This window comes from Salmo salar, chromosome 05, assembly GCF_965601325.2.
Source record: "Salmo salar chromosome 05, fSalSal1, whole genome shotgun sequence".
Taxonomy (NCBI): domain Eukaryota; kingdom Metazoa; phylum Chordata; class Actinopteri; order Salmoniformes; family Salmonidae; genus Salmo; species Salmo salar.
In genome coordinates, this window is record NC_138295.1 from 70,459,804 (window position 1) to 70,475,763 (window position 15,960).

At 44.7% G+C, this 15,960-nt stretch overlaps 1 protein-coding gene across 2 annotated transcripts; it reads left to right on the forward strand.

The window, feature by feature from the left end:
• The first annotated feature begins 139 nt into the window (after positions 1–139).
• Positions 140–15,748, forward strand: LOC145879546 (uncharacterized). Of its 2 annotated transcripts, none has more exons than XM_082975471.1 (4): positions 140–200; positions 922–1,791; positions 11,305–12,287; positions 12,458–15,748. In XM_082975471.1, the coding sequence occupies exons 2-4, from the start codon at positions 927–929 to the stop codon at positions 14,837–14,839; spliced, it is 4,230 nt and encodes a 1,409-aa protein (XP_082831597.1). In that variant the 5' UTR covers positions 140–200; positions 922–926; the 3' UTR covers positions 14,840–15,748. The 2 variants fall into 2 exon arrangements, with proteins under 2 accessions (XP_082831597.1, XP_082831596.1); XM_082975470.1 differs by having other exon boundaries at positions 158–446.
• The last annotated feature ends 212 nt before the right edge of the window (positions 15,749–15,960 follow it).

The window sequence follows — 15,960 nt, forward strand, 5'->3', positions numbered from 1 at the left end:
CTGCCAATGTGCTATTGAGCAAGGCCCTTAACCCCAATTTCTCCTGTAAGTCGCTCTGGATAAGAGCCTCTTCTTAGAGTCAAATATTATTTGTTATTGTAATACCCCTCCACGACAATAGGTGTCATTAAGTGTGTAAAGTGCCGGATGTTTTTGTCCCACTGTTGTTGTAGAAGACGGAAGCAGATCGGTCGCGGTTTGTGAGTGATTCAATTACAACAAATTGTGTGTTACAAAATAAATTAAACATACGTTTTAACCAGTATTTAGGCTAGATAGTAACATTGTGCAACAAGCGTTATACAGTATCACAGATCAGTCACATAAGATAGTGTCTGGATATTTTTCGGACAGTGAAGAGCGCATGCCTCCACGGCCACAAGGTGTTTCTGTCCAGGTGGAGCATCTGAAAATTAGCCATCTTCACTGTTGCAATCTAAACTGAGGTGATCTGCGGAAGTCCATATGTCGTCATAATTTACCTGCTTATTCTGTCAATAGTTATCGTAGTTAGGTAGTTTTTATTGACGTAGGGCATTGTTGCGCTTATGATTTTAATTAGGCTGGCTAAGTAACTAGCTACCGTTAGCTAGCTACAATTCAAAGTTAATATGGTGAATGTTGCCGTCACAGTCAGTGCGTTCATGTATTCAGTTCGCTCACTGCACTTGCTTGAATATGGCTAGTTACTTTTTCTATATTTCAGAATCAGTGTCAAACATACATTGTCTTAGCTGTTTTCTGCCAACATTAGCATAAAAGCATTCAACATTTTGTTTTGTAATGGCAGTTACTTTTAGTGACATTGGAATTAATTGTATTATGGTCTGGTCTTACTGTACATAATTCTGATGGCTTTTGTCCTGATCCTGAAATGGTGGCATTAGAGAATTATATCAATGGATTGTATTTGTCTCACAGGTACCATGTCAGATTTCACCATCGATATCCAGCTGACAGAACTAGGGTTCCCTGACATCTTGCAGCCCAGAGAAACAACCTGTGTGAAGGAGACACCATCGCCTTCGGCCTCTAACAATATCTCCCCTGGAACCCTGGCCAACCTCCAAACCCCCAGTTCCTCGCCGCCTCCTGCTGCACTCACCCCCACAGCTGTGGACCCAGAACTGGTCGGTATAGATCAGCTGGTTTCTGTAGACTCACAGACTGCTTCTACAGTTCAGCAGGTTGCCTCACAGACTGGCCCTCACATTACAGTAACCCCAAATCCCTCTGGGCACCCTGAGACACTGACAATACTCTGCCCGCCCCCTCCTTCTACACACAAACCGGTGGCAGTGCCACACACTTCACGGCCTGTTAGTCCCGTATTGCTACCCAAGAGTTTAGTAAGTGGTCAAAGCACTAGCCTTCACCAAAACTCCAAAATAACTAAAACTGTCCTGATATCTGTGTCTCGTGTTGGAGCTGGTACTGTGTTGACTACTGTACCAGCTCCTTTCACTCCCCCTGTTGAACACTTAAGAACCGTTAAGAATGATTCCGAGCTGTCACTGGCAGACCAGGCTGCAATGTTTCAGACCACTCCAAAACCTGTAAACACAGGGAAGCTAGGAAGGGCGGTCGCTGATAAAGCTGAGGAAGAAGAACCAGGAGAAAAAATTGGAGGGAAAGGTGTTTTCGATGATGGGAAAGTGCAAGGACCGAAAGAGAAAGAAGCAGAAGTTGCAAAAAGTTTAGAGGAGGATTCTGAAGAAACAGATGACAGTGAGGTTTCTGAGAATGAGGATGATGACGAAGAGGAAGAGGAGGATGAGGAACTGGACCCAGGTAGGCTACAGCTCTCAAATCATAATACCTTATTGTCAAACAAATTTTTTTTGCCTTATTGTCAAACCATTTTTTTTTTTAGCTTAAAACAGTTAAGTTCACATATGTTAAAGTACACGTCTATGCTTATTTCCTATTCATGTTGTTTGTTAAAGCACCCATACAGTCATTCTGATTCCATTGTAAAATAGCCTTTTGAGTGACTAAAACATCAACTGTAATATTTTTCCCCTGATTAAAAGTGCTCAAAATTTGTCAAACTACCAGGAAGTCTGAAAAGGCAGACTGAGTGGGCGGGGAGCTAGTAGGCTGAGTGGGTGAGGAGCTCACCTTGAGTGAAGTTTTTTTAAAACATGTCAAGCAACATGGTTGCAGTGAGATTATCTCAAGCAAATTTGCTGATGCAAAAAGCAAGTAAAACAACATTGAAATTGCATGCAACATTAAATTCCGTCATACATCACATAATGGTTTCACACAAAAAAAATGTATCCAACTGTTTGGTTATGTAACAGCATACATATAGAAAAAATATTGGCTGTATAATTTAGCAAGCTAGCCCAAAAGGAATTGTCAGCACTGCTTATCAGATGAGCTAGCTAGTTCTTCTTGGACAATTTCAGTTTCAATTTCAGTTCACTTTACAGGGGAGGTCTGGGTACTTTTCATTACATATAGTACTTTCAGAAAGTATTCATACCCCTTGACTTTTTCCACATTTTGTTGTGTTGCAAAGTGGGATTAAAATGGATTTCATTGTAATTTCTTGTCAACAATCTACACAAAAAATGTTTGATGGAAAATAAAACACTATCTTGATTAGATATGTATTCAACCCCCTGAGTCAATACATGTTAGTCACTTTTGGCAGGGATTAAAGAGCTTTGTCTCTAAGAGCATTGCACACCTGGATTGTACAATATTTGCCCATTTATTCTTAAAAAAATATTCTGTGTCAAATTGGTTGTTGATCATTGCTAGACAGCCATTTTCAAGTCTTGCCATTGATTTTCAATACGGTTTTAAGTCAAAACTGTAACTAGGCCACCCATGTTGTTTTGGTAAGCAACTCGTGTGTATTTGGCCTTGAGTTTTAGGTAATTGTTCAACTGGAGGATGAATTTGTCTTCCAGTGTCTGTTGGAAAGCAAACTGAACCAAGTATTCCTCTAGGATTTTGCCTGTGCTTAGCTCTATTCCGTTTCTTTTTATCTTAAAAAAAACCCTGTCCCAGTCCTTGCCGATGACAAGCATACCCATAACATGATGCATCCACTACCATGCTTGAAAATGTGAAGAGCGGTACTCAGTGATGTGTTGTGTTGGATTTTCCCCTAACATAACGCTTAGTATTGATGTAAAAAAAAAAAACATTTCTTAGTCAAATATTTTGCAGTATTACTTAAGTGCCTTATTGCAAACAGGAAGCCTGTATTCTGTACAGGCTTCGTTCTTTTCACTGTCATTTATCAAATCAAATTTTATTAGTCACATGCGCCGAATACAACAGGTGTAGACCTTACAGTGAAACACTTATTTACGAGCCCCTAACCATCAATGCAGTTTAAAAAAAATACGGATAAGAAATAAAATTAACAAGTAATTAAAGAGCAGCAGTAAAATAACAATAGTGAGACTATATACTGTACAGGGGGGTACTGGTACAATGTGCGGGAGCACCGGTTAGTTGAGGTAATATGTACAGTCGTGGCCAAAAGTTTTGAGAATGACACGCATATTAATTTCCACAAAGTTTGCTGCTTCAGTGTCTTTAGATATTTTTGTCAGATGTTACTATGGAATACTGAAGTATAATTACAAGCATTTCATAAGTGTCAAAGACTTCTATTGACAATTACATGAAGTTGATGCAAAGAGTCAATATTTGCAGTGTTGAGCCTTCTTTTTCAAGACCTCTGCAATCCACCCTAACATGCTGTCAATTAACTTCTGGGCCACATCCTGACTGATGTCAGCCCATTCTTGCATAATCAATGCTTGGAGTTTGTCAGAATTTGTGAGTTTTTGTTTGTCCCCCCGCCTCTTGAGGATTGACCACAAGTTCTCAATGGGATTAAGGTCTGGGGAGTTTCCTGGCCATGGACCCAAATATATTGATGTTTTGTTCCCGAGCCACTTAGTTATTACTTTTGCCTTATGGCAAGGTGCTCCATCATGCTGGAAAAGGCATTGTTCGTCACCAAACTGTTCCTGGATGGTTGGGAGAAATTGCTCTCGGAGAATGTGTTGGTACCATTCTTCATTTATGGCTGTGTTCTTAGGCAAAATTGTGAGTGAGCCCACTCCCTTGGCTGAGAAGCAACCCCACACATGAATGGTCTCAGGATGCTTTACTGCTTGGCATGACACAGGACTGATGGTAGCGCTCACCTTGTCTTCTCCGGACAAGCTTTTTTCCGGATGCCCCAAACAATCGGAAAGGGGATTCATCAGAGAAAATGACTTTACCCCAGTCCTCAGCAGTCCAATCCCTGTACCTTTTGCAGAATATCAGCCTGTCCTTGATGTTTTTCCTGAAGAGAATTGGCTTCTTTGCTGCCCTTCTTGACACCAGGCCATCCTCCAAAAGTCTTCGCCTCACTGTGCGTGCAGATGCACTCACACCTGCCTGCTGCCATTCCTGATAAAGCTCTGTACTGGCGGTGCCCCGATCCCGCAGCTGAATCAACTTTAGGAGACGGTCCTGGCACTTGCTGGACTTTCTTGGGTGCCCTGAAGCCATTTTCACAACGAATAAATGAACCGCTCTCCTTGAAGTTCTCGATGATCTGAGAAATGGTTGATTTAGGTGCAATCTTACTGGCAGCAATATCCTTGCCTGTGAAGCCCTTTTTGTGCAAAGCAATGATGACGGCACGTGTTTCCTTGCGGGTAACCATGGCTGACAGAGGAAGAACAATGATTCCAAGCACCACCCTCCTTTTGAAGTTTCCAGTCTGATATTCGAACTCAATCAGCATGACAGAGTGATCTCCAGCCTTGTCCTCGTCAACACTCACACCTGTGTTAACGAGAGAATCACTGAGATGATGTCAGCTGGTCCTTTTGTGGCAGGGCTGAAATGCAGTGGAAATGTTTTTGGGGGGGGGATTCAGTTCATTTTTATGGCAAAGAGGGACTTGGCAATTAATTGCAATTTATCTGATCACTCTTCATAACATTCTGGAGTATATGCAAATTGCCATCATACAAACTGAGGGAGCAGGCTTTGTGAAAATTAATATTTGTGTCATTCTCAAAACTTTTGGCCACGACTGTACATGTAGGTAGAGTTACTATGCATAGATAATGACAATAGAGTAGCAGCAGTGTAAAAGAGAGGAGGGGGGGAACAATGCAAAAGTCTGGGTAGCCATTTGACTAGATGTTCAGAAGTCCTTATGGCTTGTGGGTAGAAGCTGTTTAGAAGCCTCTTGAACCTAGACTTGGTGCTCCGGTACCGCTTGCCGTGCGGTAGCAGAGAAAAGAGTCTATGACTAGGGTGGCTGGAGTCTTTTACAATTTTTTGTGTTTTCCTCTGACACCACCTGGTATAGAAGTCCTGGATAGCAGGAAGCTTGGCCCCAGTGATGTACTGGACCGTTCGCACACTACCCTCTGTAGTGCCTTGCTGTCGGAGGTCGAGCAGTTGCCATACCAGGCAGTGATGCAACCAGTCAGGATTCTCTCGATGGTGCAGCTGTAGAACCTTTTGAGGATCTGAGGACCCATGCCAAATCTTTTCAGTCTCCTGAGGGGGAATAGGTTTTGTCGTGCCCGCTTCACGACTGTCTTGGTGTGCTTGGACCATGTTAGCTTGTTAGTGATGTGGACACCAAATAGCTTGATGCTCTCAACCTGCTCCACTGCAGCCCCGTTGATGAGAATGGGGGCATGCTCGGTCCTCTTTTTCCTGTAGTCCACAATCATCTCTTTTGTCTTGATCATGTTGAGGGAGAGGCTTTTGTCCTGGCACCACACGGCCAGGTCTCTGACCTCCTCCCTATAGGCTGTCTCATTGTTGTCGGTGAGACAGCCTATAGGTCAGGCCTACCACTGTTGTGTCATTGGCAAACTTAATGATGGTGTTGGAGTCGTGCCTGGCTGTGCAGTTATGAGTGAACAGGGAGTACAGCAGGGGGCTGAGCAAGCACCCCTGAGGGGCTCCTGTGTTGAGGATCAGTGTGGCGGATGTGTTGTTACCTACCCCTACCACCTGGGGGCGGACCGTCAGGAAGTCCAGTATCTAGTTGCAGAGGGAAGTGTTTTGTCCCATGGTCCTTAGCTTATTGATTAGCTTTGAGGGCACTATGGTGTTGAACGCTGTCTGTAGTCAATTAATAGCATTCTCACATAGGTGTTCCTTTTGTCCAGGTGGGAAAGGGCAGTGTGGAGTGCAATAGAGATTGCATCATCTGTGGATCTGTTGGGGCGTTATGCAAATTGTGAATGTTGACCTGTTTAGAGGTCTTACTCACATCGGCTGCAGAGAGTGTGATCACACAGTCTTCTGGAACAGCTGGTGCTCTCATGCATGTTTCTGTGTTATTTTCCTCGAAGCGAGCTTAGAAGTAGTTTAGCTCATCTGGTTGTGCTTCGGCTGTGCTTCCCTTTGTAGTCTGTAATGGTTTCCAAGCCCTGCCACATCCGACGAGCGTCAGAATCGTACTACACCGGCTCTATCTTAGTCCTGTATTGACGCTTTGCCTGTTTGATGGTTCGTCGGAGGGCATAGCGGGATTTCTTATAAGCTTCCTGGTTAGAGTCCCGCTCCTTGAAAGCGGCAGCTCTAGCTTTTAGCTCAGTGCGGATGTTGCCTGTAATCCATGGCTTTATGTTAGTATTGTGGAGTACTGCAACGTTGTTGATACATCTTCATTTATCTCTTATCCCAGCCATTAAACACTGTTTTAAAATCACCATTGGCCTCCTGGTGAAATCCCTGAGCGGTTTCCTTCCTCTCCGGCAACTGAGTTAGTAAGGGCGCCTGTATCTTTGTAGTGACTGGGTGTATTGATACACCATCCAAAATGTAATTAATCACGAGTCACATATCCCTGGGAAGTCTTCTTTTTTTTAAAATCTACTGACTGGTCTTTGTGGTTGAATCTGTGCTTGAAATTCACAACTCGACTGAGGAGCCTTACAGATAGTTGTATGTGTGGGGTACAGAGATGGGGCAGTCATTTAAAAATCATGTGAGTCCATGCAACTTATTATGTGACTTGTTAAGCACATATTTACTCCTGAACTTGCCAAAACATAAGGATTGAATACTGATTGACTCAAGACATTTCAGATTTTCATTTTCTATTAACTTGTAAACATCTATAAAAACATAATTCCAATTTGACATTATGGGGTACCGTGTGTAGATCAGTGACACAAATTCTAAATTTAATAAATTTTTTATTCAGGCTGTAACGTAACAAAATGTGTAGAAAGTTGAGGGGTGTGAGTACTTTTTGAAGGCACTGTATACAGTGCATTTGTAAAGCATTCAGACCACTTGACGTTTTCCACATTTTATCTTACAGCCTTATTCTAACATTGATTTAAATTGTTTTTTTCCCTCACAATCTACACACACTACCCCATAATGACAATGCAAAAACATTTTTATACAGAATTAACTGAATAAGGCTGTAACAAAATGTGGAAAAGGGGAAGGGGTCTGAATACTTTCCGAATGCACTGTATGTATGCTTTCGTAAGTATTCAGAACCCTTCCATTTCCCACATTTTGTTACAATGCAGCCTTATTCTAAAATGGATTAAGTAAATAAAAATCCTCAGCAATCTACACATAATACCCCATAATGGCAAAGCCAAAAACAGGTTTGTAGAAATTTTTGCAAATGTATAAAAAAAAAAAAAAATGAAATACCTTATTTACATAAGTATTCAGACCGTTTGCTATGAGTCTCAATTGAGCTCGGGTGCATCCTCTTTCCATTGATCATCCTTGATGTTTCTACAACTTGATTTGAAGTCGACCTGTGGTAAATATTAAATTGATTGGACTTACATTTTAGTCATTTAGCAGACGCACTTATCCAGAGCGACTTACAGCATTTCATACATTTCATACATTTTTTTTCCTTTTTTTCCCCTACTGCTCCCCCGTGGGAATTGAACCCACAACCCTGGTGTTGCAAACACCATGCTCTACCAACTGAGCCACACGGGACCAATGGATTAAGTTGATTTGGAAAGGCACACACCTGTCTATGTCAGGTGCCACAGTTGACAGTGCATGTCAGAGCAAAAACCAAGCCATGAGGTCGAAGGAATTGTACGTAGTGCTCTGAAACAGGATTGTGTCGAGGCACAGATCTGGGGAAGGGTACAAAAAACATTCTGCAGCATTGAAGGTCCCCAAGAACACAGTGGCCTCCATCATTCTTAAATGGAAGAAGTTTGGAACCACCAAGACTCATCCTAGAGCTGGCCGCCCAGCCGAACTGAGCAATTGAGGGAGAAAGGCCTTGGTCAGGGAGGTAACCAAGAACCCGATGGTCACTCTGACAGAGCTCTGAAGTTCCTCTGTGGAGATGGGACAACCTTCCAGAAGGACAACCATCTCTGCAGCACTCTATCAATTAGTCCTTTATGGTAGAGTGGTCAGATGGAAGCCACTCCTCACTAAAAGGCACATGACAGCCTGCTTGGAGCTTGCCAAAAGGCACCTGAAGACTCTCAAACCATGAGAAACATGATTCTTTGGTCTGATGAAACCAAGATTGAACTCTTTGGCCTGAATGCCAAGCATCACATCTAGAGGAAACCTGGCACCATTCCTACGGTGAAGCATGGTGGTGGCAGCAGCATGCTCTGGGGATGTTTTTCAGCGGCAGGGACTGAGAATAGTCAGGATCAAGGGAAAGATGAACGGAGCAAAGTATAGTGAAAACCTGCTTCAGGACCTCAGACTGGGGCAAAGGTTCACCTTCCAACAGGACAATGACCCTAGGCACACAGCCCAGACAACGCAGGAGTGGTTGCGGGACAAGTCTTTGAATGTCTTTGAGTGGCCCAGCCAGAGCCCGGACTTGAACCCGGTCAAACATCTCTGGAGAGACCTGAAAATTGCTGTGCAGCATCGCTCCCCATCCAAGCTGACAGAGCTTGAGAGGATCTGCAGAGTAGAATGGGAGAAACTCCCCAAATATATGTGTGCAAAGCTTGTAGCGTCATACCCAAGAAGACACAATGCTGTAATTACTGCCAAAGGTGCTTCAACAAAGTACTGAGTAAAGAGTCTGAATACTTATGTAATTTTTTATTTTTTTATTTTTATAAATTAGCAGAAATGTCTAAACCTGTTTTTGCTTTGTCATTATGGGGTGTTGCGTGTGTGTGTAGATTATTATTTTTTTTTAATATGAATACTTTCCGAAGGGATCGTGTGTGTGTGTGTGTGTGTGTGTGTGTGTGTGTGTGTGTGTGTGTGTGTGTGTGTGGGCGCGCGTGTACACCAACACACACACAGAGACAGTACCTGTAAAAAGTTTGGACGCACCTCCTCATTAAATTTTTTTGTTGTTGCATTTTTATGTTTGTCTACAATATATGGGAAATTGTAAAAGCATTTATATATATATATATATATATATATACACATATATATAAAATGTATGTGTGTGTGTATATATATATAAATATATATATAAAATGTATGTGTGTGTGTATATGTGTATATATATATATATATGTGTGTGTGTGTGTGTGTGTATATATATATATATATATGTATGTATGTGTGTGTGTGTGTGTATATATATATAAATGTTTTTACAATTTCCCATGGTCTCCCCATACTAATAGTGAGCATTCAACTTTCCAAACATTTCCCCCACTCTTCCCTACCAGGCAGGAAATTCTGACCAAGTTCTGACAAATATTTTTCTACGCAAGTAAAAGTTAGTAATGTTACGAGTAAAGTAGGAAGCCCAGGTTTCAATAGGCGATGAGATATTAATGTTTCAAGAAAAAAGGAATGTGTATATATTTGGCCTGGGCAAGCGGTTTTATATGCTGACTAAATGGAACTTATAGATATGCGGGTTTTTTACTCCACTGGCCAAATGAGATGGATTTTCTATGTGTACCATTTAAGTTTCAATAGGCGAGACGACAAAAGATTTAAGTGACTTTACAACGGGGTAGGTCCCAAGCGCACCGGTTTGTGTCAAGAACTGCAACGCTGCTGAGTTTGTTACGCTCAACAGTATCCCCTGTGTATCAAGAATGGTCCACCACCCAAAGGGCATCCAACCAACTTGACACAACTGTGGGAAGCATTGGATTCAACATGGGCCTGCATCCCATTTTGAACCATTTCGACGAATTGAGGCTGTTCTGAGGGCAAAAGGGGTGCAACTCAATATGAATGTTTTGTACACTCTGTATATTGACTACCAGACAATGTTCATATGTCATGACTGTCAGTCAAAGGTGGAACCAAGTCATTATTATTCGTGTTTCAAGTCACAAGGTCCGGTTCTCAAGTTGAGTCCCATGTAGAATGGGTTGGGTCAAGTCCAAGTCATGTGTTCTAAGAGCTAGTTGAGTCGAACGTCAAGTAAAAAAAATTATACATACTTGTTCAACTATAAGTTGTTCATTATTTTGTCTCTAACATATTTTGATTATGTAATTATTAATTTTAACAACAAATTCCAAATGCAAGTAAATTATTAATTTCAAGCAATTTTGACATACCAAGAGACCAGTAGGCCTATGCTAGTTGCTTGAAGCCACATTGCTGGTGAGCTTGCAAAGTAAACAGTTAATATTCTTGATCACCAAACATTTTTGGAGCTGCATGTTAGCGAAGCATCCGTTCCTATAGCTAGCTGAACAGCATGTGACTCGAGTCCACACCTCTGCTGTCAATGTCAAGAAGTGTGTATGAATCTTCCATTTAGCATGTCTCTTGATGTAATGACATGACAACTGCGTCTGAGTTTTTGGCAACCCTTCCCCCACTTTTGTTTCATGCTGTCTGAAGACCTAGCTAGCCAGCTACTAGCTAACACAAGACACAGATGAAAGCAGAAACCTCTAAGTATCTTTGCCTTAGATGAATAGGGAAAATCTCTAATTGCACTGTGTCAGCAAAGACAGTAGAGTCAAATTTTGGCACCAGTAGACTAGTTACCTAGCTATGTAAACCACGCCCCTCTGCGAACACCCTTCTGCAATTGTTGGTTACAAGGCGGTACTTATTTAAACGAGCTAAGAGAATATGACAATACCATTGGTGTATTCAAATTTGAGATTTTGTGATGTCATAAAATGCTCTTAATATTCCCGCCTCTTGAATCCTGGTGTTTGACATTGGGGAGGGGACCAGTAACTTTATGATCAAACTTTATCAATGCATAAGCAACAGTCATTTTTCATACTTTAGGTGTCCTAGTTTGATCTGATTTCATCCAAATATCATCAATTTCCTGAAAATGTTTTGACTGTGCTGGACCTTTAACATCCTTCCCCCTCTGCCTTTCAGAAGCAGAGCCTGGAGGTTCAGGCGAACACCGCTGTAGCGTCTGTGACCTCGTCCTTTCCTCCAGCTTCCAGCTCCAGGAGCACATGAACCTGCACACAGGGGCACGCCCCTACTGCTGTGCCGAGTGTGGCAAGCGCTTCTGTCAGCTGGCCAACTACCGCTCCCACCTGCGGACGCACGCCCAGCCCCAGACCTCAGTCCCACCCGTACAGCTCCGCTGCCGTGTTTGCCTGAAGGGCTTCGATTCTGAGCAGGGTTTGAAGGACCACCTAGCCAAGTCCCACTTTGAAAAGGAGTTTTATGAGTGTGACGCATGCAAGCGCATCTTCACCTGCCTGACCAAGTGTGAGGAGCACCTGGAGGAGCACAAGCGCGAGCTGGCGGACCACGTGTGTCTGCAGTGCTGCCGCCGCTTCCGCCTGCGCCGCTCTCTCCGCCGCCACAAGGAGCGGGGCTGTGTCCGCAGCTATCGCTGCACCGACTGCCCCATGAACTTCAGCCGCAAAAATGCCCTCCTCAAGCACAGCTTCTCCCACCTGGGCCTGCTGCCTTACACCTGCATCCAGTGCCGCGCACATTTCCGCCTGGCCAGGCTCTACCGTAAGCACGAGTGTGAGCCGGAGCGGCTCCACTGCGTGGCATGCCTGGGTGTCTTCCAGAGCCACAACGACTTCCAGAGGCACAAAAGGGAGACGGGCTGCTGGGGCCAGCAGGGGACCAAGGGGGATGAGATCCGCTGTATGGAGTGTGGCCAGGCATTCTCCACGGCTGACGAGCTGAAGAATCACGCCGGGGCCCACCAGAGGGTGATGACCTGCTCCGAGTGCGGCAAGGGCTTCCGCTCGGCCTTGATGCTGATGTCACACATGGGGGGCCACGCAGGGTCGAGGCCCTGTCTGTGTAAGAACTGCGGCCTGGGCTTCCCTCACCAGCAGGGTTACGAGAGCCACCTCAAGGACTGTGGACGCAAACCCCCTCCTGTGGTGAGTATGGGTTACCCCCCTAAGGACTGTTGCAATACACTGATATGTTTGTCACTGTATATGGCTCTTTGGAAGAAAAGTATTTTCATATTATTTTAGTTTAAGTTGGATTGGATAGAGAAGGGTACAAGTAGCTTTCTGTTCACTGTTGTAACTCTCTCTTTGGGCAGATGGCTCCAAAGAAACCACGGAAGGACCCCCCTGCTGCTCCTTCCAAACCCCTACCCCAGCTCGCTCCAAGGCATCTTCCTGCTCCTGTGAAGAAACCAGAGAGACAAGCGTCAGCACCACTTCCTACTCTGATGAGAATGCCAGGCTCTGCCCCTGCCAGAGTCACTATGGGAGTCCCTGCTTCTGCCCCAGTGAGAATGCCAGGCTCTGCCCCTGCCAGAGTCACTATGGGAGTCCCTGCTTCTGCCCCAGTGAGAATGCCAGGCTCTGCCCCTGCCAGAGTCACTATGGGAGTCCCTGCTTCTACCCCAGTGAGAATGCCAGACTCTGCCCCTGCTGGAGTCACAATGGGAGTCCATAACACCACCACTGTCCGCGTGGTGAGCCCTGACCAACCCACCAAGGGGCTGTGGAAGCTCAGCCTGGACAAACAGCCGCCTCCTGGGGTGTCATTGGTCATGTTTGTCCCTGCCAACACCCCTCTGGCCTCTGGCCTCTCTGGCCCATCCTCCACCCCCCAGTTCCCAGCCCTCTCAGGCACCCAGCCCCAGTGGAAGGTACTCAACCCAGCACCAAATCCAGGAGCCCCTCCTCCGGTGCTGTGCCAGTCCAGCTTCACCTCTGAGCCGGGTCTGAGCCTCATAGCAGGGGCAAACCGGCGCTACTCCTCTGATGCTCCGCTGGATCTGGCCTTAAAGACAGCTGACTACGAACAGGAGCCTGCTAATATACTACCTCTTGATCTGTCTAACAAGTTGACTTGCTCCACTCCTCCTGCTAACCTTGTAGTCAAGACTGAACCGAGAGACCCTGGGTTTGCAGACGAGACTGAGGAAGAACTATTCACAAGTTTAACAGGTGATAAAAAGGGAATAGTCTTTCAGAGTAAGAGGGAGCCAGGGGAGGATTCTAAAATTAAGGCTATGGCTCAGAAGGGGGAAAATGGAGAAGGGAGTGGAGATGACGACAGGCAAAATGACAGCAGAGATGATGGAACAGCGAAGTCTCAAATGAAGAAGGCACCAAAGCCGGGAGTCCCGTCAACACTACAGCTCCTGACCGTCAAACAGAAGAACACTGCCAAAGTGGATCCAGTGAATCAGCTGAAAATCGAGTCAGTCAGCTCTTTGCACTCCAAAATCCTTCGGGGCTTAGTCCATATAAAGCAGGAACCACTGTCTCTAGAGGCTGACAGTGGAACACAGAGATCAGACTTCTGTTCGTACAGCCCGCTGACAGCATTGAACAGGAAGATGGAGCCAGACGTGGGGCTGGACTTGAGATGGGATGGGGGCACCCCAGGCTGTGTGCTCGACTTGAGGTTGAATGGAGGGAACCCAGCCAGTTGTGATGTGGCGGAGAAAGCAGAGGAAAGGAACATGGAAGGAGACTGTGTAGAGGAGGAGCTAGAGGGTGGCGAGAAGGATGGAGCAACAGAGGAGAGGAAAGCAGATGAGGGTGGATCGGAGGAGAGGAAAGAGCAGAACGATGGATCGGAGGAGAGGAAAGAGGAGAAGGCTGGATCGGAGGAGAAGGATGGAACGGAGGAGAGGAAAGTGGAGAAGGATGGAACAGAGGAGAGGGAAGAGGAGAAGGATGGAGCGGAGGAGGATGTAACGGAGGAGAGGAAAGGGGAGGAGGATGGAACGGAGGAGAGGAAGGAGGAGAAGGATGGAACGGAGGAGAGGAAAGGGGAGGAGGATAGAACGGAGGAGAAGGATGGAACGGAGGAGAGGAAAGGGGAGGAGGATAGAACGGAGGAGAGGAAAGGGGAGGAGGATAGAACGGAGGAGAAGGATGGAACGGAGGAGAGGAAAGGGGAGGAGGATAGAACGGAGGAGAGGAAAGGGGAGGAGGATAGAACGGAGGAGAGGAAGGAGGAGGAGGATAGAACGGAGGAGAGGAAAGGGGAGGAGGATAGAACGGAGGAGAGGAAAGGGGAGGAGGATAGAACGGAGGAGAAGGATGGAATGGAGGAGAGGAAAGGGGAGGAGGATGGAACGGAGGAGAGGAAAGGGGAGGAGGATAGAACGGAGGAGGAGGATGGAACGGAGGAGAGGAAGGAGGAGAAGGATGGAACGGAGGAGAGGAAGGAGGAGGAGGATGGAACGGAGGAGAAGGATGGAACGGAGGAGAGGAAGGAGGAGAAGGATGGAACGGAGGAGAGGAAGGAGGAGGAGGATGGAACGGAGGAGAGGAAGGAGGAGAAGGATGGAACGGAGGAGACTGACGCACCTGTTGATGAACCCACAGCCCATAACCCAGAGACGCAGCTCCCCTCCTCTCCCATCCCCTCTCCTCCCTCCTCACCACCATGTAAAAGACGAAGGTCACTAAGGACAAGGGAAAAGCCTAGATCCCTACACGACTGTTTATTATAAGGGCAGTACTTTAGACAGAGTGAAAAATAAGATTTCTGACAACAATGTTAATTAGGCTGCTTTTTAATGGCCCGAGGAACAGAGGACAACATAACCAAGCCTAATGTAAAACAATTCATACTAGGCTTGTTATGAAATCATAATAGCAACACATTTTGTGAATTAGTGGTGATTTTGATAAACCATGCCTCTACATTAATTTGCCCTCGGGATTTGGTTGCTTTCCTGTATTCCAATGATTTTTTTTGTTGGCTATTGAAGACTTGCAATGTCTATGTTTAATGTACCTGCTAGTGCTTACTGAGCTAGCTAACAATCCTTGTTGTTAGCTGGTTACTGTGTGGCAAGAGATTGAGATTAGGGTAAATAGTGGCTATTGTTTTCTATATTACAGTAGTTGCGTATGTTGGCAATAGGATCATGCACTTCTTCCAGTGTTACCGCACACCTTTCCAAACACTCCATATCTATTTGACTATACCAATATAACTTATTTGTTTTTTTTGTTATAGGTTGTCTAGTTAGTCTTCAATTGAATGTCATTGTAATTTTTGTAGTTTCTATTCTATGTAAGCTGCTGTATGGGACTTCAGTCGCCAAGGTTTCTTATTCAGGTACTGATGGGGAGTGTTTGGGAGCCAGGATTTAATGTACTGTCAACTTTCTGAGAAATGTTTCTCAACAGCTCGGTTTTTGTTTTATTTGAGTTCCATAATGGGTAAAATATGCAAGAAATATGTGCTGTCCAATTATAATGTTAAATTGACTTGTATATCTTTTTCTATCACGTTGAATGTCTTACCCCAACTTCAACTGAATGGTTGCAGTGTTTTGTAGAGTTTTAAAACATTCTGTTCTGAAATTGGGATCTTAAAGGATACAAATAAAGATCAACGTATTGGAATGGTATGGAGGGATTTTCTTGGAAAGCCTTCTTTCATTGACATATACAGAACACTCTTACTTGAGTGCTGGAGAGGAAGCAGGGAAGGCACTATGGTAAGTGTTTATCTACCTGTAAACACACTGTTATAAATCTTAATATAACATAACATTTAACCAAAGCGTTGTAATTCAAGTGTTGCGTTTTGAAATGTTAATAAATTATGCACTCGGCTAAG

Coding starts and splice junctions, on each gene's coding strand:
- LOC145879546 (XM_082975471.1), top strand. CDS start 927: ATGTCAGATTTCACCATCGATATCCAGCTGACAGAACTAGGGTTCCCT. Junction 1,792..11,304: donor GGATGAGGAACTGGACCCAG/GTAGGCTACAGC, acceptor TCTGCCTTTCAG/AAGCAGAGCCTGGAGGTTCA. Junction 12,288..12,457: donor GACGCAAACCCCCTCCTGTG/GTGAGTATGGGT, acceptor CTCTTTGGGCAG/ATGGCTCCAAAGAAACCACG.